The sequence below is a fragment of the Orbicella faveolata genome, unplaced genomic scaffold (genome assembly GCF_042242905.1).
Source record: "Orbicella faveolata isolate gen_17 unplaced genomic scaffold, um_ofav_v1 contig_1, whole genome shotgun sequence".
Classification (NCBI taxonomy): Eukaryota; Metazoa; Cnidaria; class Anthozoa; order Scleractinia; family Merulinidae; genus Orbicella; species Orbicella faveolata.
This window is the reverse complement of record NW_028301536.1, coordinates 35,699,850-35,725,932: the sequence shown is the minus strand read 5'-3', so window position 1 is coordinate 35,725,932 and position 26,083 is coordinate 35,699,850. Positions and strand designations below refer to the sequence as shown.

Sequence of the window (26,083 nt, the reverse complement as noted above, 5' to 3'; positions counted from 1 at the left end):
GGGGGTCTTAGAGGTGTTTGTAGCAGCTTTTTATAGACATGCGTATAGACGAAGTCAAGGCTAGACAGAGCTGTCTTGAAAGACCTGTAACGCGAGGCCGTTTTCTACCCGAAATTCGAATCCGCGGGGTTTTACTGTGTGACTACAGTGGGCTAAATACTTAATTAAAATAATAACGTTTTACAAGATTGCCATGTTGCATTGGGACCTGATGGACTGTTTCTAAAGAATCAGGTAAATTCACTTTTGAAACGCCCACGTGAGTCTGTTTTGGGTAGGTTTCTTGGCAAACTGTACATGTTGCACAGTGATCCCCCGTTATAACTAAGACTTTGTTTTAGGTGGCTTGTTAATGGCCTGGGCAGGTTCTATTGTACTGAGAGCTTAGGATAAAAAATTAATTTTGCAAGTACTCCGAGGTAAGTCGTTTCGTCATCATTCTAACATTAGGATCGCATAATGTGATTAGCAAGCACAGAACAGGACGTCTAAAACTTGGGAAACTGTTTCTTTTAATCTCCGCTTTAAATATGATTACAAAAGTATCACAGGCAATACAGACATTTTAATTCCTATTTTTTGAGCTTTCTTCTGTTTTCCTATATTACAGTACGATAACAAGTCCTACAAAACAGTTGCACAGCTGTTGCCAAGCGTCTCTGCACTCTCACTGCCCAACACTGTCGCTAACGAGAGCTAGGGAAGGCTCTCGAACAAGAATTATTCTCCTTTACGATTTGACGTAAAAAGCCAATTCTTTGTTTACTCCAGCTCCTAGCAAGTTGCCGAAATGCCATTCAAATCCGTCAAGTAACTCGTTAACTGCATCTGACAGACTCGTAAAGACGCCAGCGACAAAGAGAGCCAGAAGACTATTACACACTAATCTTAAAAACAAAGCTTCGTTTGTTACCTTTAAAAGAGCTACACAATTTTATGAATCCTGTGAATTATCAAAAGATTAATAGCCAAATACTTGACACTGTGGTTACAAATCTGTATATCTCACGTCATTAAGACTGTTATCCACTTCTGTTATGGCTACGCATCAGTGAATAGTAAGTTATATTTGAGTGGTTGCATTATCAACGTCGTTTTTTCTTACAAAATTCACTGAAAAGGCACTCCATGCGAGACCACTATTAGCCATAGAGGCATGGTTCTCTAGTTTACAAAGCGAAAATTAATTTATGTGTGAAGATTATTCACAAACAGGGCTCTTGCAAAATTGAGCCAAAACCAGCGAGCTTCATGTTAATGAAACAACCAAATGAATATAATACCACCTAATACTTATAGTTTAGCTTGCAATAACGTTTCCCTCTTGTTGAGTAGTCTTGCTTCGGCAATGGAACACTGTATGACTTATTAACTCCTCACAAAAAGTGGAAAAATTATTCAAATATATTCCAAACTTTTCTAAACATTACATTATGCACAGCTCCACAGATTCCAACATTAATTAACATTAGCCGTTCCTAAAGTTACCTCTCCTTTCGCTCTTAGTTTCTTAATAGCATCAGAAAGAGAGAATTTAAGATACAATTATTACATATACAGACCCCGAGGATAAAATGCTAATACATGATGACAATCCGTCTTACTGCTACAGAACTCTCTTTACATCGACCACATGGCTCAAAATAGTATTTTCCTTCAATTTGTTTGGGTCACATTATAGAACGTTGGGTGCGGTTTGAAATAAAATGTTTTAATCAAAATTTCCATTGTAGTGATTTCTTTCCGTCGATTTAGTGTACCTATATACGTTTGTGGTTACTGAATGTAAGAGCTTCTTACATCTTGGCCCACAGTACATCGTAATACTTAATTAAAGAATTAATTGAGCCGTTAAAGGAGCTACGTCACTGTTTGCGCATCTTGAAAAGTTTAGCCTAAATTTTTCAAGTTCGTCGTTTGCAATCCGCGTTAATCTTCTCCATTTTTAACCATCCTTGTTCCTTTACGGTGTACTATTATCTCTTCGGCGTTTTTCTAGCTTGGTAAACTGTTATTTTCAGGTTTCCTTCAATTTAAAGGTAATTTTGTACGTGGCCAAAATAACTCAAAATAATGTGACTAAGCTCCTTTAAAACACTCTACGACTGTATTATTAGGGTAAGCAAGTACAAAGTCAAATCAATGCACCCATCTAGTGCCCAAAGCCACTCAACACAAAATACTTCCAGCCATAGCCATGTGTTCTATAGCATATCATTCTGCCCACGTTGGTCTTCAGGAGGTTCAGGAGAACCTGAGTCGTATTGATCCGCTGACCGCAAGGCTTCGCGGGCAAGAAAGTTCTCCCTCTTGACTTGGTTTTCAACTTCTTTTGGAATATCCGGGATAATCCAGGCCAAAATTGCCGTCATGCCGAACACGATGTGCTGTTCAAAGTGACAAGAAAACAAATTAGATACGCCGCATTCATGTTTCGTTCTAATTGTGTTTTGTTTGAAGCCAAGAAAGATTGTGACTTCCATTCATTATACATGTACATTCCCATCTTAATTTAAGTCTGTTCGCGTGACTTGATGCAATAAAAAATCTAGAAGCCCTATGTAATGCGTGTCTTCTAATTTTTTTTTTTTTTTTCATCGCTGTACGACAAAATGGCTCTGTGGTTATTGCAATGGAATCCAGATCGAGCGGTCCGGGTTCGAGCTCTGGCCGGGGACATTGTGTTGTGTTCTTGGGCAAGACATTTTACTCTCAGAGTGCCTCTCTCCACCCAGGTGTATATATGGCTTCCGGCGAATATAATGCTGAGGGTAACCGTGCTATGGACTAGTATCCCATCCAGGGGGGAGTAAAAATACTCCTAGCCGCTTCATGTCATAGAAACCTGGATAAGCCCCGGCCTCATGGCCCAATTGGCTCGTATGCAGACTTTACCATAGCAGTAAGCGACTAGACGTATTTCAACTACCTTGAATTCGTTGCTATAAAATCTTCAAAATAAGACAAAGGATAAATTAATTACTGATCTAATGAATGATGATATCAAGTAATTACCAAGAATGCCACAACAAAAAACAGTTTGGCTGCCAAAGTGTGCCAGTAAGCTGTGGAGAACTGGTAAGTTCTAGGGTTTGGAAAGGTCTGGTTTCCCACCGTTAGCAGTGGCCGCTCGTAATAGCCTCGAAATCTGAAATACAATCACAGGCGTCTCACAACAACGTAAAAAAGAATTGTTCATGGCAGCCTACATAAACATTAACTTGGAATTTGGGGATGTTGCTGATTCTGCTTGAACCCAATTCTGCAACCGAACTTCATTGTCAATTCTCCAAGTTTATCACTCGTGATCACACTGGAAAGCCAGTTAACAAATTGGCGCCAGGTTTTCACGCGTCTGTCCTGTTATTGATCATGAATTTCGTCACAACATTGTGAAAGTAGCTGTGAATCCACCAGGCGATAGCCGAGTGCATCCGCAGATCTGCAGGGACAACGCATAAAATATAAATTCTTGTGTGTGTCCGCTCATTGACAATGCAAATTAGCCAATGAAAGCGCGAGAATTTCTGCAGTTATTATAAAAATATAAATCAAATCGCCTCAGGATACTCTACCTGCAGGTAGGCAGACCAAAGCCACAACTGTTATTTCTGAAAAGTACATCGGCATCCGTTCCACTGGGTCTCTCGTCTTCAGGAAAATCTGTCACGACAAAACACGACAAAGTGCTGTTCACGAATCCTTCCAGACTGTCGTGACCCTCACCCAAGGTGTAGTACAGTCTAGGAACAAACTCCGACACAAAGGCAATCACAAAGCCCTGCCAAAACAGAAACACCGGTTGAAAACAATTTGTTAAGTGATTTGAATCTTTCGTAACAAAAGACATTTCAGGTTTGTAATTTATGTATTGATCTAACTTTGAGTAAGAGCCATGTCTCCAATAAGCGACCAGATGGTAGACGCCTTTTGGACGATTTGTAAGCTTCTAGGTCGGTTGAGTTGCTACGTAACACAGGCATCTTAAGATAACTACTATAGTTTGTTTCATTCTCTACCGCTTTTTGTTAGTTGTTAACTGTTATCCTTAAGAATTCGTTATTAATAATCAATAAATAGTAAATGCCAGAAGAAACTTCCTGTTTGTATCCAGAAAACTCGGCACTATTTTCAAGGGGCTGTTTTCATGGAGCCGTTTACATGAGTTTTAAGAGCAATCTGGATTTTCTTTTGATTTGTTTTACTATGCTCAATGACTGGTTTAAGCAACTTGTTCCACTTATTTCATCAATCAAATACAAAATCAAAACCAATCGTGACTTTCTCGCGCGTTTTCCCGCAAACCGGTTATGTTTGTCTCTTTGATTTGTTCAGTCCTCTGCGTTTCTTTTGACTGGCCAAGTAATTGCTTTGATTTTGGTTTTTCGGCACTCAGTTTAAATCCGCGCTATTGACTAAACAGTCAAGTTAGGTCTATGATGTTCAAGCCATATCGATGCAAATCATGACCAGTATCACTTTTTTCATATGTTATTTTTCGCTCAAAACCTTTGTCGAAAAGAGTTACAATAAGAAGACATGGATCAGTTACTCGAGTTACATTTCTTACATTCACAACCACAGAGATCTTGGTGACAGCTTTAAGAATCGTGTACCAGATTCCTGTAAAAACAAACAAAAAAAGAGGCAACAAGTTGTATTGTCAAGGCGAAGAAATAATCCGTAACATTGTGTGATCGTTCGGGTGAGGGTAGTTCTGAAAAGAACTGTTGTTGGTGACTGACGTTTCGACATCCTGAGCGGAAGTCATCTTCAGGGTGAAGTGAATAGTGTTTGTAGGGCGATGGTGTTAAAAGTCTGGTCCTTTGACAGTGATTGGTCAGTTTAGCCATGATGGTATTGGGTGAAGGACTCGTGCCAAGTTTGTCAACATTCATTAGTCGGTTCTAGCACAGTAAGTTTCGATCGGTCTATTGTTAGTCAGACAACACCAACACGAACTGATATGTTTGCTTTATAGAACTCGTGTCATGATAATGCTACTGTTGTGAATCACGATTAAATTAACTGTTGCATACCTATATCCTGAGCACGGGCCGCCATTGGTCGTTGGAAAACAACAATAAACTTGTAAGCATCAAGACGAATTTCCAACAAGTTGTTGATAAGAGCGAAGAATGGACCAAGAGGAAAGGCAGCAACAAACAACGTTATAAACCCATACTGGATCACTGAAAAAAGGAATGACACAGGTTTTAAATGCGTAATTAATCCGCGAGGTGGCTTAACGGATAGAACACTGGAGTCTGCATCAAATGGTCAAGGTTCGAGCCTTAGCTGGGGTCACTGAGTTGTGTACTTGGGCAAGACACTACTCTCACGGTACCTCGCTCCGCCCAGGCGTATAAATTTAATGCCGGAGGGTAACCTAAAATACCTATGGAGAGACCAATGGAGCCTTATATGAAGCCTGCGAGCAGGCTCACGTTGGAGCGCAAACTCATCCAGGGGGAAGAAGAAATACGCCTAGTCGGTTCACGCTACAAACACCCAAGATATGTTGTAGCATGATGGGCCGTTAGGCTTGGATGTAGGTTTCCTTCCAATTACTTTTGTTATTTTATTCATTACTAACTGTTAATGAAAAGCCAAGTTAGGGAAGTGTCTATTAATTGTTGTATTATTGAACTGTAGCGTACCCTACTTACACCCAGTCATACATTTTCGGTACGCTTCGGCGGCATATCAGGCGAGTTTGGCCGTGCCAAAATACCTATGGAGAGACCAAGGGAGTCTTATATGTAGCCTGCGAGCAGGCTCACGTTGGAACACAAGCGCGCGCGGCGTAGCCGCGAACGCGAAATAAGTGGCGCCTTTCCGCCGGATCGCTTTGCTCTTCGCCGCTCCCGCGCGTGACTCAAAGGAGAGCCTGCTTGCAGGCTACCTTATATGCCGCCGAAGCGTAAAAAAAAGGTACGATTAAGTATCTACCGTGCCCAAATTCGGCCATAACTCTGGCCACATCAGGTCCATGACTTGATAAAACAGGATACGAGGACAATAGACGACACGGCTTCTGATTGGCTAATTTTGCATTTGGATAGAAAAACGATTCGTGTTGTTTTCGATTGTGTGAACTTCTTACCCATTTCAAGTTATTCATAAAACAACCCATGCGCGGGATACTGATTCAAATCATAGTCTAGTTCCCAGCGCGTGTACTCGGCCAAGTCTGGTGTTTCAATGTTCTGCCGACGTCTCCACCAGTTCTGGAGCTTCCTACAAATGACATATTACAAGTGTAATCGCTTCTCAGCGAGAGTCATTAACCAAGGATTAACAATATGTACACAATCGCAGATTATGTGGACAAAATTGGAATCAGTGTTCAAGTCATTTTGAATCTTATTTCCCCGGTTCAGCTGATCAGTCATTGAGGTTGTGTCTCCTGTCTAGCGCTATTTCATCAATCAGTCATTTGGCTTCTCAATCTACAATGATTTTGTAGAAGACACGGGCGAATCGTTAGTTCTCTGAACTCCCGATTGCGCACTTCAGTTTCAAGCCCTGGTTTGGATCATTGTGTTGCGTTCTTGGACAAAACACATCTCCCTCACAGTGGTTCATTTTATGCAAGCTTATGATGTTCACAAACAAACTACTAAAGCATACTGGAAAATGTTGGAGGTAGGCTGCACTATCAAACTATCCGGATGCAGAGGGGGGCGGGGGGGGGGGGGGGGGGAGGGGTTGAAGGGAAACCAATATTGTAGCATCACTTGATAAACAGCGGTGGTATTAACCCGTCAAAGTATATATAGCTGTTTGAAAAGTGCTGGAATATTTTGGCAGCCTTCTCAACGAGTAAAACGAAGAAACATGGAGTTGAAACAGCTTTAGCGTGTCATGTAGAAGATCAATTTTATTCTCCAGCTTTCTCTAGCCCGTCAAAAGTTACACTTCACATGTTTCACCATTCTCTTTAAGAGCTATATGTACTTACGGCACAATTACTTCAATGAAGTTGTTAAAGATCTGTTTTCCGACCATAATGACTGCCAGCTGCACCAAGAGCTCAAATAAACAACCTGCTGGATTACACTGAAAGAAGCGAACAGAAACACAACATAAAATAACACACTATGCATATGGTGTAATAATTTAACTACGAGTGTCTGCTATTGGTATGTATAGCAACGGTTTAATAACTGTGGCCCACACTAACAATTTTACGCGTCAACATTTAGAACTTCGAATCCATATTTGCTTACCTCCTCCTGACGGTATCTCCCAAATATCCTGTTAAATTTGGCTGGTCTGCCAGGACTAAACAGGGTAATGCTCATTAGCTGTAGAGCTTTATATTACAGAAAGTGAACTATATATGGGACGAGCTTTTGTAACATTGAGTTCTGATGTCAACAAATAAACTCTCACATATATCTTCATACATTTGTTGTAGCAGTAGCTATTAGAATTTCATTGTATAGAGCGGTTTTCAATTGAGTATCTCAAAACCAAAACCAAACTAAGTACTTACATATTAGACTAATACTACACGACGAAAACTATACATCCTTTGTCGTCTCAGTACTCGTCCAAAAAATAGGGGGAGGGAAGGGGGACGCTTATTCGAGGGAGCGGGGGGCGCCAATTCGAGGATTTACGGTATTAGAGAAATTCCATACTGGTCAGTACTAGCACAAAAGGGTATAATATGCGACAGCAAGAAATGTGTGTATTTGTTATGGGGTTTTGCTTGATGAACAGTATTCCCTTCTCATATTCCCATATTCTTCTATTTCCAAATGACACTTAAGCAAAATAATACACGAAATACATTCGACCCTTCCTAACTCCTTACAGGCAATGTAATACGTCGTTAAATAGACTCTAAACTAATTCTGAAAAGCCACGTTGGGAGGAATTAAAAATATATATTGTATTGTATGAACAAAAGCTTACAAATAGTCAATAATCATTTTAGGTTAAGTTCCTACAGGGTCATATTAACTCAGGGGCCGTTTTATGGCCAGTCTGGTGCCGAGCTGGCCGATTTCAGAGTATGTAAACTTTCCCTCATCTTCTATCTTCGTCTCATGATATTTACTTACTTGAGTTTGAAAAATGCGATGTAAAAAAGTGACGAGTAATAGTTCATGAACTGGAAGAGATACATCTTGAACGAGAAAATGTCTTCCAGCTCGGTCTGCGTGCGAGGCATCTCTGAAAAAAAAACAAAAAATAATTTAAAAAACAAACAAAAACGAAACAAGAATCAAAGTGGCTGTGAGCCACTGAACTTGGAAAATAAATTGTGAAAGGGTGTTACGAGGCATTGCTCATCAAGGAAATACTTGTGATGTGAGGGCAGTCTAACTTTCGAACAAGCCCATGAAGCCTTTTTCCATTCAGGGGTGTGTTGTGATATTTGCAAAATGAAAACGTTCGACGTTAAGAAGCTGTTTGTTACTCAGACCTGCCTACACGTTTTACATTGCATGTATCTGTACATGTCTTCCTTGAGCTGTAGTCAAAAACGGCAAGATCATTTTGTTTGGTCAAAAAAGAGATATAGACTGAGCGAAATACTTGAGCCTGCGGTACGTAAAAGTATTATTAATATTTTGGCCTTTACGGTAACTGATGTACTATAGGCGCAGTGTGATAAGCGCTGACTCGCCATGCGAACCATTGGGAGTTCGAATCCTAGCGGTGACTACTGATTATTTTTTTTTCTTCTTCATTGTTTTTTCTTTTTCTGTCAAGAAACCATTTACCGAAAGGTAGCGTTTGTCTTTCCGTTTCTTGTGTTTAATAAATCGTCTGGAGCGGCCTTACTCATTCGTTTATATCGATTGATTTCGAACTCACAATATCACATAGGTTTGTGAAGGAAAAACCACGAAGACTTTCCTTGAATCGAATCGCTAAGGAAGAACCAGAAGTATTTTCTTTACAATGAAAAAATCTTTATACCTACTACCTCTCGAAAATAACTGACTTGACACGCTCCAAGCGACTGTAACAAAACGGCCTTAGACGGCTGATGTTCGAAACCCGGGGGGAACTCGTCATATCGGGAACAAATCAAGGATTCTGGTTTCACTTAGGGTGTTGATGACGAAACACCACCATTTTTAGCTGTCAAAGTATCCTTTAGGGTGCACTGGAGGAAATACTAATAAAAGAAACGCTCTCGTTTAATTTCTGTTTTTAGGCTTGATTTCCGCTGATCTCTCGAGTACGCGAGTCGGGTCTACAAGTGCGCGCGGGATCCTTTCTTGAACAGTGGCTAGTGATCGAACCTCTTCCGTTTCAAGTGGTATCTTTTAGGGGTCTAATGAAGCTCAAGCAAACGTCCACATTACTCTCCCTTAGGAATTAAATTCATGTTTTTCCGACGAGCATCCCTTGCCTTTTCATATGGGAGTTCCCCCCTCCCCCCCCACGCTCCCAACCGGGTTTCCAAATGTCTAACGGGAAGTGAAGGAGTGACGGAGTGATGGAGTGAAATCGTTCCACCACTACAACTTGGAAAATAATATTCTCCAAGTTTAAAAACCAGGAATCATATCAACGACGCTGTACAATCAATTTACTTTACATCAGGTAGCCAGTGTTTGTTCCTCTCAACCAATTGTAAGTGAGATATATTACAGTGTATTGACATGGTTAAGGCGCCGTCCACTCTACTCCGGAGAAATCTGAAAACGCAGCAATCACCGGTCATTCTTGCAAATCACAAAGCAGGCAAATCACATGATTATCGAGACGTCATCGTTTTCGAAAAGCTCCGTTTTCAAAATGTTTTGCGTCCACACGAAAACGAAAAGCCGGCGTTTTCAAATTCCTCCGGTTTGAAGAGCGTTTTCGAAAAGCTCCGTTTTCATGATGGATTAGTGTGGACTAACGGTAGGCCTAACCGTAGAAATAAAGCTTCGTTTTCGTGACGGATTAGTGTGGACGGTAGGCCTAACCGTAGAAATAAAGCTTCGTTTTCGTGACGGATTAGTGTGGACGGTAGGCCTAACCGTAGAAATAAAGCTTCGTTTTCGTGACGGATTAGTGTGGACGGTAGGCCTAACCGTAGAAATAAAGCTTCGTTTTCGTGACGGATTAGTGTGGACGGTAGGCCTAACCGTAGAAATAAAGCTTCGTTTTCGTGACGGATTAGTGTGGACGGTAGGCCTAACCGTAGAAATAAAGCTTCGTTTTCGTGACGGATTAGTGTGGACGGTAGGCCTAACCGTAGAAATAAAGCTTCGTTTTCGTGACGGATTAGTGTGGACGGTAGGCCTAACCGTAGAAATAAAGCTTCGTTTTCGTGACGGATTAGTGTGGACGGTAGGCCTAACCGTAGAAATAAAGCTTCGTTTTCGTGACGGATTAGTGTGGACGGTAGGCCTAACCGTAGAAATAAAGCTTCGTTTTCGTGACGGATTAGTGTGGACGGTAGGCCTAACCGTAGAAATGAAGCTACGTTTTTAAATTTCACCGGCGTAATGTGGACGGGGACTGAGACTGGGTAATCAATTTGGTTCAGTCAACCATTAAACGTTTACTACCACTTGACAAAAAAAAAAAAACTTTCCGTACCCCATCTTGTCAGTATCTCCGCTAATTTCTCGTAAACCTGCAATTAACAAATTAGGCAAAAGAACTTATTTATTTGAGATTCCTCAATTACAATCAACGATTTCATAATATGCAAAAACTGGAATGCGTGTGCATGTACCCAAAGAAAATAATGGTAATTAATCAAAGCCATAGCTGTCATCAAAATTCAGAGTCAGCTGTTGAACCTGGGCGCGAGAGACACTCCTTGCATCTAAGTAACATTGACTTATATGCAATTCCACATACCGCCTGCACGGAAAAACCAGTGAAATACCTGTGTTTTGTTGTTCACTGCTGTATGCTGATAGGCTGGCATATCCAAAGGAAATATGCATGCAACAAATATTGCCTTATTTTTATTTCATTACAAAAGGGCAGACACAGGGAAGTTCAAGTACCTTGTTAAGAAGCATGATGATGATAAGGTTGATGAGAGCGGCTGTACCAGAGGTTGCGATGCTGACAGCTCCCATGTTATAATCGTTTTACCCAGCTAACACGGCATACACTGCAGCGCGATATACCACCACAGCAAACACTGGGATGAGAACAAGCGCTAACTAAAGAGAAATAAAAACAGGTCATTCCTAAAAATGTCTGATGACTATAGGATTTAATTGGTTATGCAGTAGTTTGTTTACTTATGTAAAGACAGCTGAAATTTAGATAACGGGGAAATTAATTTAAAGGTGTCCTTCCTTTGCAAACTATTTGTAGTATAAATATATTACTTTATTGTACAAAGTGTTGCTTACAATGCACAGGACAGTCAGTCAGACGATTTGGTTTGGCTGCCTGGCTTCACTAGTCCTTACGATTATTCCAGGCAGCCAGTACCCTAATTAAATTATTCCTCGTAACTTATAATGTAACTATGAGTACAAATATAAAGGTGGTTATTATTGTTGTTGTTGTTGCTGTTGCTGTTCTCGTTGTCTGACATGGAACTTTTCTATCACTAGATGAATTTGAGGAGCTTCGAGACTGATAATGTACAATGTACAATGTACACCATTTACATGCAGGTGAGAAACCCAGCAAATTGATCAGTCCCTTCATGAGTAGCCCTAATTGTTTTCTTCTTAATTGGCTTCCTCATGTAAGTTAGCACTGAAGCATGTAAAGTTATTTAATTAAAAACCAACCATGAAAACGATGAAACTTATACCACACACAAATCTTGGCACTTTCTAACCAATCAAGATGAACGGCTCCTCCACTTTAGTGATGGGATTCAAGCGAGTTTCTAATGCCAAGGCCTCGTATTCAGGACGTGGTTGCTCCTAAGGGAAATGTAGATGTTTTCACTTATTAGACAATAGATTATGGTTTAACTGATTTTTTTTTTTTTTTTTTTTTTTTAAAACCTCATTAGACATTAATCTATGAAACCTGTAAAGGGCTTGTATTTTCATTTTCATTTTCAAAAGAGATCACACTTTTTCCTTGAATTGAATTGAATTTCTGTGCACGTCTGGAATGTCACTAGTTATCTGTAACCCCACCAAGGATACTTTGTGGTATTACGTGGTATTTGATGTGTAATAAAATCCTACCTCCTCGTCTTCATAACCCAGCAAGTCCCATTCATAAGCAATCTCTGCCTGACGTCTCTTCCAAAACTCAAGGAACATGGTGGCTAAACACAGAAAGTACATGCAGATAGTTTGAAATTTGTCCTTCCTTCGCAAAGACCTAGCACTTGTAAATATCTTATTCCCCCGAGGTTGTGGCTTCCCATTAAGACACTGACTCAGGATGGGAATATTCTTGGGGAGTTCGATATGAACTTCTTAGGATCTATCAACAAGGCTTAGGCTTAATCAGATACCAGACCCCACTGGTAATCATCAAAATTCCACATTCCTGCACTTAGGAGTTGGAAATATTGCTTGTGTGGATCTCTAGCAGTAACCCAGGAAGCCATTTCCCTTAGTTATTCTTTACGCTCTTTTTTTTCTAGCTGTACATGAAGGTCCCACCCCTAGCTTCCTCCCTTTCAGCCCTCCATCCCCTCTCTAATTCTCTGTGAACAAACAATGAATGCCATGATCAAGGGCTGTGACTGTTTCTGTCCAGTCCTGTCACTCAGCAAAACAAGCGCCTACAAACTAGTCAGCTGATTTAACCTACCTAACTTGTTATCAGCTATTTACCGTAACCAAATACGCAATTAGTCAATTACAAGCCGGGTCTACTACCCCGATATCTTGCGGTATCGAGTCAATGATCTGATATGACTACGATATCATGGTCACAAGGTCAAATTTAGCTACGTTAAACACCTAATCGGACCAATGTCAATAAATCACTCTCAAACGGAAAACGGTACCATTTCTTTGCTGAACTAAACAAAAGTAACTGCTTCCATCGGCTTAAAATATCGCATTGGTAGACAAATCGCGTGGTGTGGCGGTGTCTCTACTTCGAAAATATATTTCTTTTTCACTATCACTATCAAGTCCAGTTCGCAGTTTTCTTGTGTAAGATAAAACCGAGAAACGATTTTTACTGAAATGTTGCAAATGACACATTTTGTTGCGATGCACCAAGTTTTGGCTGAAATTTTGCCCTCGTATTTACATTAACAATTATGAACTTTACTCTGATTGGATATTACAAATCACTATGTAAATACATGTAGTTCACCCCTGAACTGAAAACAATACCTTTTCGTTTCTGAGGAAACGAAACAAAAAGCCTAAAGATGCAGGTCACTTTCTTGAAATTTGGATTTCGGTGCACTCCCGAGCAAAAATGTGGTAAAATGTGATGCTAGTGCAAAAAAAAAAAAAAAGAACAAAAGCCATGCTGTCCTATTGCAAATGCTTTTTTGAGTAGATTGCAGCTGATGTGGCTCATATCCAGGCTGAAAATGTCCAAAACTGGAAGCCAATGGGTTGAAACAGCTATACTTTTATTATAGGGCAACCAAAAAGTACTTCCAACAGTTTTATTACAAGGCAACTAACAGTACATCCAATACAGGTGACCATTTAAAAACCCTGGAGAGCCCCCCCGCCCCAACCCTTCCCCCCACAAAAGAAAAACTAAATATATGTATATATTAATTGAAACCAGTTCAGGACTTCAGGAGTATATATAAAGATACGTACATATAATAAAATAATGATTATAATGTCTAAAAACAACTATACATTAATTATAGGGCAACCAACCAGTACTTCCAACAGTTTTTTTTTTTTTATAGGGTAACTAACAGAACATGGTAAGAAGCCCAGGATCCCCCTCCTCTCCCTCTCCTCCCCCCCGTCCCCCCCCCCCCACCCACAAACAGTACATCAAATTTAAGAAACCTGGAAAAATAAAACAAACAGAAAACAAAGCAAATCAGAAAAAAAAACTATGACTTTATAACAACTAAATTTTTATTAACGGAAAACTTACAGTGCATCCAATAAAGGTGACCAAGTAAGAAGCCTAGAAAAATAAAACAAACAAACCACCAAAAAAACAAAATAAAAATAAATAAAACAAAAGCTAATATTTAAATACTTTTGATCAGGGTTGCACCCCACCGGAACAAAAAAATCCCTGACTTTTCACTGACTGTAAAGCAATTTTCACTGACCCTACAGGATGACTATTCTGGCCATGAATCAACAAAAATAAGGATGGCTCAGATAATTTGCCTTGTCTATTGGTATACAAAAATATCTTATAAAATAATTTGCGGCAACCTTAAGATAAAATTTCCTGACTTTTCACTGACTTTGAACAGGGATTTAGGAACTCCATGACCTGATACAAAACTCCCTGACTTTTCCCTGACCTTGAATGAAACCTAATTTTCCCCAACTGTGGCAACCCATGTTTATCATAGGACAACTTACAGTGCACCTAATAAAGATGGCCAAGTAAGAAGCCTGAAAAAATGAAATAAAATAAACAAAACTCAACAAAATCTAAAACAGCACTACTCTACTTTTACTATATAGGACAACTTACAGAAAAAGTGACCAAGTTTGCAGCCTGAAAAAAAAAAAAAAAAAAATGGAAACTTAAAACAACCATACTTTGAGTACTTGAGTGGACAGGGTGGTAAGCTAAGCAACCTGGACAAAAGAGACATCAAAGGGAACTGGATTCCCTCCCCAATCTCTCTTGGCCATGTAATCGATGTAAAATACCATCTCCTTGACTTTTTGGGGGCCAGTAGCTGCAACAACACCTCCTACTCCCTGGTGTCAATGACTTTCAAGTAGCACAAGCTGACCCAATTCACCAACAAGAAGGACCATTGACTTGTCAGGTGGAAGAATGAGCACCAAAGCCAGTTTTGCCTGATGGGTGTTGATGATGGATTCAAGCTCTGCAGCAAATTGTTGAAAAAATGGAAACTGGTACTCATCTCCACATCTGGCAACACCACTGAAACCCAAGCTAGGGTGCTGGATGACTTCTGGGACACTGTAGTTTTGTTGGGCATGCCCTATCCACTGATGTACGATATTTCCTTGTACCATTAGTTCTTTAAAACATGGATACAAATGACTGAGGTAAACTGTTTTGTGGACAAGGAAGGACCCAGCCAGTTGGAAGCAAAAATTAACTACCACTAAAACTGCAATGATGGTACATGCATTGCTCCCTAACTCACCTGACACACTAGACTGACAAACAGAAACCATCCACTCAGTTACATTCCCTCTTACGTTTTGAAAAATGACAGCTGGTGCAGTGGTCCTGTAGCTCGTACCCCTGGAGAATAAAGAACTACTGCTGGAAGTACTTGGTTGATTAAGGTGTTGTTCACACCACTGACATGAACAAGCAACCCCTCCAGCCCCCCGCCCCCCCCCCCCCCCCCTCCTCCCCAACAACAGATCTGGTTTGGACAATAGAGACAATGCGTAATTCTCTCACCAGTTTCAGTAGTTTGATGTTGATGGCCCTGGCGTCTGTGACTGCATACAGTACAGTGACAAGGCCTCCTACCTGCTGGCTGATATCTTTGATTACTTTCATCATCTACTTAAGTTGTAGTTGCACTTAGTTGGCTTACTTGAATATTAAAAAGCTGCCGTGTCAATCTTTGTATAATCTGGTCGACATTAACTTCTCCTACCTCTGGGATGTCTTCATCATCATCTTCATTGTTGTTAATTTGTTCTTCTACTTCCCCATCTTCCAGGCATTCCTGAGCCTCATCTGGATGTACAGTTTGAAGTCCTCCTGCAAATGCTTCGTTGGCAGTTTTTGACAAGGTCTTCATGTTTTTCTTTAGACCATCCTGGCATATGACACAGATGTTGAGCCCATTTAAACAGGAAAGATGGAATGAATGCCAGCAGCATTCAAACAGCTTCCATGGAAGGTCAGAAGATACACTGCATGATGGGCTGTCACATCTTTTAGTAGAATCAGGTGGTGGATGAAAATGACAACCGAGAGGAAGGATGTAATTCTTCATCGACTTCTCTCCAAATAGGTTTGGGAGTAACCAGAAAGAACAGTTTCTTCTTTGGCCAGGCTGTCTTGGCAGAGGAGTTGCTGCATGAGGATTTGATGCAATTTCAATGAAGACATTTGCAATGACAGTGGCTGCCTTGCAGTATAGGCTGGTTAACTGCTGTCTGCTAAACAGAGAATTCTTAGATGGTGTGAAGCTGCTTCGCCAGTTGCTCTGCCTCTCGCTACATGCAAAGATTCCATGGACCTTTTCTCGCACCTGTTCATCAGAATCATCAGAGAATGATCACATACTTCTGACTGTTGTAGCAGCATGGTAATCGTGTGTTCCCTAGTGATGTCTTTCCATTAATGGATCAAAAAATAAAACTGCTAATTCAGGTAATGTAGAAACAAATGAATGCGACACCTTTTCAAAGAAGCACTGAGAAAAAAGAAAAGAAGTCAAACTCTCGTTGTCGATGCCCACAGGGTTGTGAATGGTGTCAAGTTCCGTTCGTGGAATGGCACTGATGGCAACCTTGATGATAATGGTGCAGAAATTGTCTCCCACAGATGTTGTTTCATCTGTGGGTCGTCTCTTGGTGTACACCTTTGTCCAGTCATCGATCATCAAGGTTACCAAATAGTTATTTTCAATCGCATCTTTCACTATGTCATTGAATAAATCAGAGCTGTTTTTCAAAAAGTGGCTAATTTCACATTTCACAGAGCGAGAGGAAACTGTTGTTCCTAACATTCACTGTGTGTCAATACCTTCATCAGTCAAGTGGCAAAATTTTAAAAAAAGCCCATTATCTTTTTGTAGACTGTCACAGCGTTGTGACAAGCCAAAACATAACTGGTACAACAATGCTACTGTGCGCTTCTTATTGAGTTCTTTACGATCTTTAGAATGGCGGTCAGAGGAAATTGAGGATAAAATAAATTGAAACACATTGTCTGCACTGACATTTTTGCAAAAATCAAAGAAACATGCAGGCTCATAAATGGGAAGTTCACCATCTTTAACAAAATTAATGCTTTAAACATTGCCTTCTCCAGATGACAAATTTCGTTTTTGAGATCTTCACCTCACACAAATCAAGAAACAATAATATCACTAAAGAAGCAATGCCAACATGGAGTAAGAGGTAAAACATCCAAAACCCTGGGGCACTTATATAATATATGCAACCATCCATACCAAAATGCAAGTATTTTCCTCCAGAATCGATAAATAATACAATTTATAGCAAGTGATCAAGTTATTTCAATAATATCATACAACCAAACTGTTGCCACTATATTTACAGTTGGACCCTGTTTATTCGAACTTGGCTATTTGAAATTGCCCCTAATGTCAAACTTAAAACCAGTGGATTTGTCCTTCACTCGTTTACTATCAGTTATTTCAAACCCCCGCTATTCTTTTAGTAAAAAAAAAATTTTTGTAAAATTCATATATTTTCTAAAAAAAGGAAGAAAGTAAAATTACATACATTCAGAAAACTAATTTCAACTGATAGCTTACACACAAGGTAACAAATTTAAGCAGGTGATTTGTTTTTATATGGGGTTGTCACCTAACTCTATTACAAATCATCCTTATGGTTTTCTTATGGCTTTTTTTATTTATCATTACTATTATTGTTGTACATGTAGAATTTGCCGTTGTAACTTGACATTAAATTGTAATAAAAGTACAATTTCTTTTTTTTTTTTTGTAATCTCAGGTTTGTTTACATACACATGTAACTTACCAGTTAACTTTAAGTGATGTTGATTATCCTGTCCTTGGTCTATGAAAAAATTTAAAAAGTAATCAATACTTATTTATGGTACTTTACTTACTTTCATGGCAAATGTTTAGAGAAAGATATCCCTCTGTGTTACAGTTACTTGAGAAATGTCCAAAAAAATTATCACTAACCTTCTGACTGCGTCACTGAAACTGCACTTGCCCCGACACAGCTGCTCCCTCCACTTTCATTTTCTACGTCTGCAAGACAAAATGAAAATACATTTGTCGAGGTTCAGCTCTCTTGTACAAAGCAAACAGAGACTCAAAATTATCACTAACCTTCTGACCGTGTCACTGAAATTGCACTTGCCCTAACACTGGTACTCCCTTCACTTCCATTTTCTATGTCTGCAAGACAGAAATAAAAATACATTTGTCGAGGTTCAGCTCTCTTATACAAAGCAAACAGAGACTCAAAATTATCACTAACCTTCTGACTGAGTCGCTGAAACTGCACTTGCCCCGACACTGGTACTCCCTTCACTTTCATTTTCTAAGTCTGCAAGACATAGAAGAAAATACATTTGTCGAGGTTCAGCTCTCTAATACATAGCAAACAGAGACTCATCTTTTTACATTAAAAAAATTAACCTTTGAGAGGGTTTTAACACCTACACAAAAAAGTTACAAAACATTACAAAATGCTCAATGAGAAGCAAACTTACCCACTGTTCTCGACACTCCTGCCGCATTTTGGTTTTCAGCTGAAAACAAATAGTAAAGTGTCCGTTAACACTGGTTTATAACTGTTTGATAAAGGGATAAATAAAAAAAAAGTCATAAAATTAGCATAAGAAAAAGAAAATAAAAAAGGTCATAACTAACCTGCTGACGGGCTATCGTTTTCATCCTCACCTCTTTTGCTTGAGCAGTAGCGAGCAGTAGCACACTCTACAAATGAGTTGCCCTCTCTTTTTAATAAAAGGAGAATTACCGCTTTTTTTCCCGCATCTTATACAGCCAATTTTATATCTGTACACGACCTGGTACCGACGCATTGCCCGCGCTTCGCTTTGTAACCTTTCTCCGACATGCGAAGGGAGCCACACAAGCTTATTGCACTTTTAAGTCCTTCGTATGTTGCAGAAAAATTTTCACGACCCCTGCCATTATTTCCCACCATTACAAACGAGGCTACCAGCGAAAAGTTCGAATCCATAACGAAAGACGAACAAGAACGACCGATCGATTCTTTTCTTGAGAAGAGAATCGATTGCATGTTCTTTAGTCGCCGGCAGCCATCTTTGTTTGCACTGCACAAAAAATGCGCATGCGCATAGAAAATTTCCCACGGACCGATCCATTCTCGTCCCCAGTGCTACTCGTCTTAAAATGTCGTTGACGAGTAGCTCTGGACACACCCAAAAATTCGAATTTTTTCATTGGCTGACAAAAAATGAATGCGCAGCAGAAATAAAAATTACAAACCTCTACGCATTCCATTTTACTTCCGGCCCAGATGGCGGCACCTTCGCTCAGTTGACACAGGCGCGCTTTACGAAAAAACAAATGGTGACCTTTCCCGATCGATCCGAAGGAATCGTTAAAGTTTCCACGTAACCAAAGGAGTACGTCGCCTGCGACGATGTCATTCACGATCGTAATCATCGTCCTTTGTTGTAGCAGCGGAGAAGGTGGGAAGAAACGTTTAGAACTCTGAGAATCAACCAGCTAATACAACAATTACTTTGTCGCTGACCATACCCCAAGAAATCATAAAATTAACTTCGAATCGGCAGTGGGTTTTAAGAAACGTTCGTCTTCCTTTATGAAAAGCTCAAAAGGAAACTTAGAGCCAGGTGAAAAGACGAAGAAATATCACTCTTGCTAAGCAAATGTGGCACTGGAAATGCGAAGGTGAGTGTGTTTTTCTCTCTCTGAAAGATCAAGGAGATCAGATTCTAGCAGTCCAAAATGTATTGATATTAAATTGCCAAAATGAGTCAAAGGTCCGTGTTATAATACTCTGCTACGTACCTGGATGATGTAGCAAATGGTCTGAACATGAAGTTTGGTTTGTTTCTTCCACACATTGTTATGTATGTATCTTTTACTATCTGTTAAGAAGCTTCTGCTGTTGTAGATATATATAATATTTTTTTTTTTAGTTCCCCTCTCTTTATTATTGAGACCTCCCCTATAGTCTACCCCCAAAAAACACGAACAAACCTTTTGTGGTCAGGCAAGAGTTTAGTTTGCTTTAGAGCCTTCACCCAAATTTTTTTTTTTTTTTTTTTTATAATTTACTTGTCGAAATGATGTGTAAAGGAAAATAACCATAGATAACCATAGCTGAAATTTGAGGCCCTTTCCTCTCTCCCCACTTTAGTTAGGAAGCAACTGCAACTAGCAAAACTTTATTCCGTCACAATAACATTAATCAGTAAATAACAATAATTTATCATCCATGCAAATAACTGTGAACAAATATAAGAGACAATTATTTATACATGTATAACTGATAACGCATCATCAGGACTAGTGGGTTTCCAAATATAATGTGGGAATTATCTCTACTAAAAACAAATCAAACATTAAAGGTGTACAGAGTTACATTAATGTCCCCATAAGAAAAATGTCATAATCTTTTTGTTAGCCTTTGAAAGATAATTTATTTCCTGCCATTATTTACTATTCTTTGTTAATATTCAGACCATAATAGTGCTACATAAATTCCTCAAAGGATGACCATTTATGGATAATTCAAATAGGAATGTTGCTCTTGCAGTTCAATAAATAATACTGAAAAAAAGGAGATGGAGAAAGAACCATTGTTGATAGTAAAGCTATGTGGCTGATGTTCTGATCAACCACAAGACGTAGAAAGTATACATTGAGATTTGTTGTTGCACATGGTTGTATAACAGGCTGAAGAGCCTTATTACCATGAAGTAACATGAATTGTAAAAGAGCAATGACATTGCATTGTTTCCCATTCATTTTGTTCATGCAGTTTCCTAAAAAAAAATCTTCCTCACATCAGGAACCTCTACATGTATACCAATGCCAGATACTAATGTTATAGTTACATCATTTTAGCTGTATTGTATTTTTCGTAACACCATGTACTCATATGGGAATACTGAAATAAATTGGTGTTGTTGTTGTTGAAAGCACCCAAAAGATTAAGCTTTATATAAGCTGGTTGAAAGGTATAAAATGAACGAAAACAATTACATCGACAAAAGCAGTGGGGGATGGGGGACAAAATGGTGGAATAGCCCTATATCTAGTCTTGTAATGTCTACAGGCTTTTCTCAAGCCTGAATGTACAAAAATCTTCATTAGATGTTCCAGATAAGCTAATTAAAATTGCTGCAGAGCCATTATGGAAGCCCCCAGCACACATATATAACCACTCGATAACAACTGGCATAGGACTTTTATTTTTTTCTTGGCGTTTTTCTTAACAAGGTAGTAACCCCTTCAAAAGGCCAATTGCTACCCTATACCCTGGTTACCACACACATAGTTTTTATTCTTTCCATAGCCATATGCAAAATAGATTTGTCTTCTCATATTTATTTAATTATAATACTGATGTAAATTAATTCTGTAAATAATGCACAATAAAAGTTGACCGATTGATTTAATTTGACAGTTTAATGATCTGTTGCTTGTGTAAGACCCCTTTTTGTAAAAAAAATAGAACAGAATGGGGTTACTTGAAAAAATGAGGACATGAAAGATCATATGAAAGTGAGCACCTTTATTACATATTCCTTGCAAGGAAACATGAGCAAAACTCCAATACAACAAAACTTTCCTGAGTTCAACAGATTTTTATTCTGCTACAGCTTACAAACCTATGTAAATAACCAGGAAGTAAATAGTTCTTACCATTAAAAAAATTTTCTCTTCATCTTTCAGCACGGCTTATATTTAAATCCTCTGGTCAGTGATGCAATTTCCACGGCTGATTTCCACAAACGCTTCCGTGTGTCCATAAACAAATTTTACCGTGTCATCGATAGACGTAATACATGCCGTATCCTGATTACGTTGCTTGAAAGCTTTCACAACTGCACCTCGCTCTTTAAACTTCTCCTTTTTATCGAATATGAAGAGAAGAAACAACAAGAACACAGCTATCGATTCCTGAATTTTTCTAGACGGTCCACCACAAAATGCACCGCGAAACCCGTTGGTGAAATATTACACAAGCTGGCAATCGTGTTTGAAGCGGCGACGGCATTTAAGGCCGCTTTCTACTCTCTTTTTAACTCTAAATCACCTAACTTCAGCGAAGTGAAAACACATGTCAGCGTTCCGATCTGTTTACATCTAAAGAATACTCTCTATTCCTCTCTCCCCTCTCTCAGGATTAGTTTCTGAGCATGAGCAGATATGCAGGCCAAAATTACGCATGCGTTACCGGATGTCCGTGATTTACGGACATCCGGTAATGGCTGCTACCAGAGCCCTCCGTTTCTCCGACCACGTGACCAAAAGAAACGGAGGCTCTGGGGACGAGAATGGGACCGATCAGACAAAAGTCTCCTTTGCTTCTGTGACAAAAGGATTGCGTTGTTTGTTCGCCATGAAGACTACCATGTGATTTGATGGCCGTTACCCTCATTAAATCACAGGCAGCCCAAGCTCTCTCTATGAACCACACAAGCCAGTAACACAATATGGCATCGAATTATAAGGGTTTATATGGGATTTTCTACAAGATATCCATGGAGGTAGTTAAAAGTGAAAATTCTCAATAAAAATGGCTTACCTTATTCCACACGTGTGTTGTTTGCTCCTGGTGTGGTTATTTTACCGATTGAACTTGATTTAAGCGACTTTTTTGAATTCCGATTTTCCCTTTATAAAGAGAGGACAAGGCGAAACACCTCAGTCAGAACAGCCTGCCGAACGAAGTCAAAAATCCCAGGCTAAAATGTACCCACAGCCATAAATCCACCGCAGAATTCAAGGGCAAAGGTTGATCTTTCATTTCAATCCTCTAGCCACACAATCGCAGCCCTGCGAGCGACACCAGGTGGCTCTTCGTGTCCCCAGTGAAACGATAGAACTATGGAAGAGCTCCGTGTCGTTTGATCCGCGACCCAACGACCGTTGAAATCGGCTTGGAAACCTCGTCATGTTGGCAAACCAAGACTTCAGCTCGCGGGGGTATTAGACCGCAATTTGTCAAATTTGTCAAAGGTAAGATCAACGGCGAAAGCTTCGTAGAAACTGAGGAGATCATTTTTTAAGTGGAAGTCATGGTACGTTTTCACGTTTACGCACCTTTGAGTTACTTGGTCCTCGCCTCACCAATTTAACTTCATCTCCCCATAATTCGTTAAGAATTCTCCGGAGCAAAACAGAGTTCAATTTGCTTACGGCAATTTCTCTCTCTTCGTATGCTCTAGACAACATTTTGCTGGCTTCCATTACAGTTTCCTCACAATATTCGTAATTCCACAATACCCTAAGAGAAGCAAATTTAGTTTATCAGCTCGGGAATATTTTATAAAAACAAATCAAAGGTGTATAAACGAGAAAACTTACCACGACTTCCACTTCAAAAATGATTGTATCTCCTCAGTTTCTACGGAGCTTTCGCCGTTGATCTTAAGTTTCTTTGGTTTTGAAGCCATTTTGCAAAAGCGTTCTGTACGATTTTTATTTTGCATTGTAAATTCGACCTGAGGGGATTACAAGAAGTTTAGTTGACAAATTGCGGTCTATTGCGCACATGTGGTTTGGAATTTCTGGCTATGGGTTTCACGGTCTTCTTGAACAAGCTAGGTTAATGATGGAAAATGTTTATCTGTCTTAAGCAAAAACCCAGTTGACAGCGATCAATAGCCCTTTTCAAGGTAAGTTTTCTCACTTGCATTACAGTATAATTGAGCATGTATGTGACGCCACCTTAAATTGTCGTGCGCATCATATACAAAATTTTAAAACGTTCTCTGGTTAAAATAGTTTAAGATTACAAGCTTTCGATTATTAGTGTGCAATCTTTGACAAATAGTTAATAAAAAGCGCTGCCGTTAAAATATACACGGTAAAAAGTGTGAAGTAGAAAAAATTACATTAAGAACAAAAAGATACTTGTGAGGAAATAAAAAGCTAATATGGGGTTCATAAAAGAATAGAATATTGTCTAGGTCATTTTGAGTTATTGTTCGATTCAATTGTAATTGCGGTATGCCAGGATTCCAATATTTTCCTCACACGAAAATTAAGAGTGTTTCTAACAGGTTAAACCGTTGCTATGGTAACCTGTGTCACATAAAAGGCCATAAATTGTTCACCAATCCCATTATTGTAGCATCAACTAAAAACGAGAGGTAGCATTGAACAATCAAAGAAGAAGTGCTGAACAATGCTGGAAACTGTTATGAGCCATCTCTTAAAACTATCTTTGAATAGTGGCATATTTTAATACAAGTGGAACAATGGAAGAGAGAAAGATGACACGCTGTTTTCATACCTGAAAAGAAGCTCTCGAAGTTCACAGTAGGCTGTTGAACGGTTTTTAAATCAGCTGGCAAATCCAATCCGATACACACACAGATCATCAAACAAGCCACGGCTGTCGCCAAACTAGCACTGCCCTACAGCTATCCCCCAGAACTCCTTGGGCGTGCCGAGCCAGGAGCAAGGAAGTAGGACTGCAGAGCAGATTACAAGCCAAATACGCAATTCACCAGTTTTTCCAATATCGCCATGCACGGGCAGATTAACCAGACTTGACATGTTTCCCGCCGCCAAGATAAGAAACACCACGCACACGCCTAGACAAAAAAAGAAAAAAATCTATTATTATTCCGTGACAAACTGGTCCATGAAGAAAACGAGCATTGTAATCAGACTGCTAACTTATAAGTTAACCATAGGTTGATTGGTATTTTAAACTTGCGGAAGAATAGAAGGATCAGTATGGAGATTCATATAAATCGAGTTTCTAGGATTCGTATTATGGACATAACCCCGCCATCCCAATGCCAGTTTTAATGATACTCATCAGTACTTTCATTGCAGAATTACTTTGTTTTGATAAATCAAACACTCGTTGCGGTTTTCTCGATTACTTTCAGCGTTTCATTCCGAAGAAATGCCCTTTACAACACACAAAATGGCGCCTACCTTCATAAATGTCACTTCCCACATCTTGACTCAGCCGAAATCCTCTCCTGGTATCAATCCACCCCAATCAATTTTTTTTAAGTTCGAAGATGTCATTCAACATTTATGGCAATTAAGACTCTGTATACCCTGAAAATATTGCGGCTTTTTCAGCCTTCTTCCGGCTAATATGAAGGCATCCACGAACACTATTCTTACTTCGATCGCGCAGAAAAAACAGTCTTGATTGCCTCTCTTCTTCGCATTAAATGCTGCACAAAAACGATTGCCATTTTGATACCAACAGCTCAATGATGGATAAAAGGCTGGTAACTACAGGGGCAGAATAAAAGGCTGGAGGCTCGGTGGCACAGGCTTTTTTTGGGAGGAATTTCAGAATTTTTTGTTTTGTTGTTTTTGCGCACAAAAAAAAATTATCAAAACCAAAATCAAAACAAGAAGGAAAAAATGTCTGATCGCTACCTTGTGCGTGATCCCCTCGTATCTATCTACAATCCACCAGAAGCACAGTTAAAATATGTGACAAAACAACATGAAGGTGGTAATGAAGTTGTGTTCTGGCTGACAATTAAGAATGCCACACTGATACAGTGGCACAAATTGAAAAAAGAAACGCCAGGCATTGCATACATTTACATGTTAAATGGAATCATTCCTGGACAAGCGTTTAAGATCAGTCGAGAGAGTGATCGAATTGAGCGCCGACTTTCAAATCGCTGTTCTGCTGCTACAATCACAAATCAGACCCTGAACAGAAAAGGAAATGTAAAAACAGAAAAGAGCATGAGGAAAAATTGTGTAGGTTGGCTATTTTGAGAAGTGAAGTGATCTCGGTAGAGAAGTGGGAAGCAGATCTGCGTTCCATTCAGTCAAAACTCGAAAAAGCAGAAGAAGAAATCTGTAACTGGAGAGCAAAATATGAAAATCTTGAGGAAGAAAAGGAGAAACTAATTGATGAAATGCTTTTAGAGATTGAAAGAGATTATGCTAGAGAAAAGGAAAAAACAAGAGAACTGAACAATGAAAATCAACAACTGCCCAAGTACATTGATAGGTTGCAGAATGAAAGCTTGGCCCAGGATTCACAAAGGAGCTGGAATTCCAGACCTCAAAACCAAACAAGCAAAAAACAGAAAATTAAAAGAACTAAAGACTCAAGCACAGAAGGCACTTAATTTTGTTGAAATATTT

At 39.5% G+C, this 26,083-nt stretch overlaps 1 protein-coding gene, 2 long non-coding RNA genes and 2 pseudogenes across 5 annotated transcripts; 1 reads left to right on the top strand and 4 right to left on the bottom strand.

The window, feature by feature from the left end:
* Positions 1–499: 499 nt before the first annotated feature.
* On the bottom strand, positions 500–12,321 carry LOC110053077 (anoctamin-4-like; annotated as a pseudogene). Its single transcript, XR_016202267.1, has 13 exons — positions 12,138–12,321; positions 11,727–11,864; positions 10,980–11,141; positions 10,561–10,597; positions 8,076–8,187; positions 7,233–7,287; positions 6,965–7,062; positions 6,107–6,240; positions 5,040–5,192; positions 4,571–4,623; positions 3,576–3,781; positions 3,016–3,148; positions 500–2,387 (listed from the first exon to the last, which is right to left on the bottom strand). The product of XR_016202267.1 is annotated as an anoctamin-4-like (transcript).
* A 1,982-nt stretch (positions 12,322–14,303) lies between these two features.
* Positions 14,304–15,754, bottom strand: LOC149118904 (uncharacterized). Of its 2 annotated transcripts, XM_089274437.1 has the most exons (3): positions 15,671–15,754; positions 15,203–15,303; positions 14,304–14,574 (listed from the first exon to the last, which is right to left on the bottom strand). In XM_089274437.1, the coding sequence occupies exons 1-3, from the start codon at positions 15,697–15,699 to the stop codon at positions 14,519–14,521; spliced, it is 186 nt and encodes a 61-aa protein (XP_089130563.1). In that variant the 5' UTR covers positions 15,700–15,754; the 3' UTR covers positions 14,304–14,518. The 2 variants fall into 2 exon arrangements, with proteins under 2 accessions (XP_089130563.1, XP_089130562.1); XM_089274436.1 differs by having other exon boundaries at positions 14,304–15,303.
* Positions 15,750–18,956, bottom strand: LOC149118903 (uncharacterized; annotated as a pseudogene).
* Positions 18,957–19,124: 168 nt separating this feature from the next.
* Positions 19,125–21,925, top strand: LOC149118902 (uncharacterized). The gene is made up of 2 exons (XR_016202268.1): positions 19,125–19,654; positions 20,450–21,925. It is a non-coding gene; the product is annotated as an uncharacterized LOC149118902 (long non-coding RNA).
* Positions 21,926–22,281: 356 nt separating this feature from the next.
* LOC149118901 (uncharacterized) lies at positions 22,282–25,186 on the bottom strand. The gene is made up of 3 exons (XR_016202269.1): positions 24,893–25,186; positions 24,237–24,540; positions 22,282–22,612 (listed from the first exon to the last, which is right to left on the bottom strand). It is a non-coding gene; the product is annotated as an uncharacterized LOC149118901 (long non-coding RNA).
* Between the last annotated feature and the right edge of the window lie 897 nt (positions 25,187–26,083).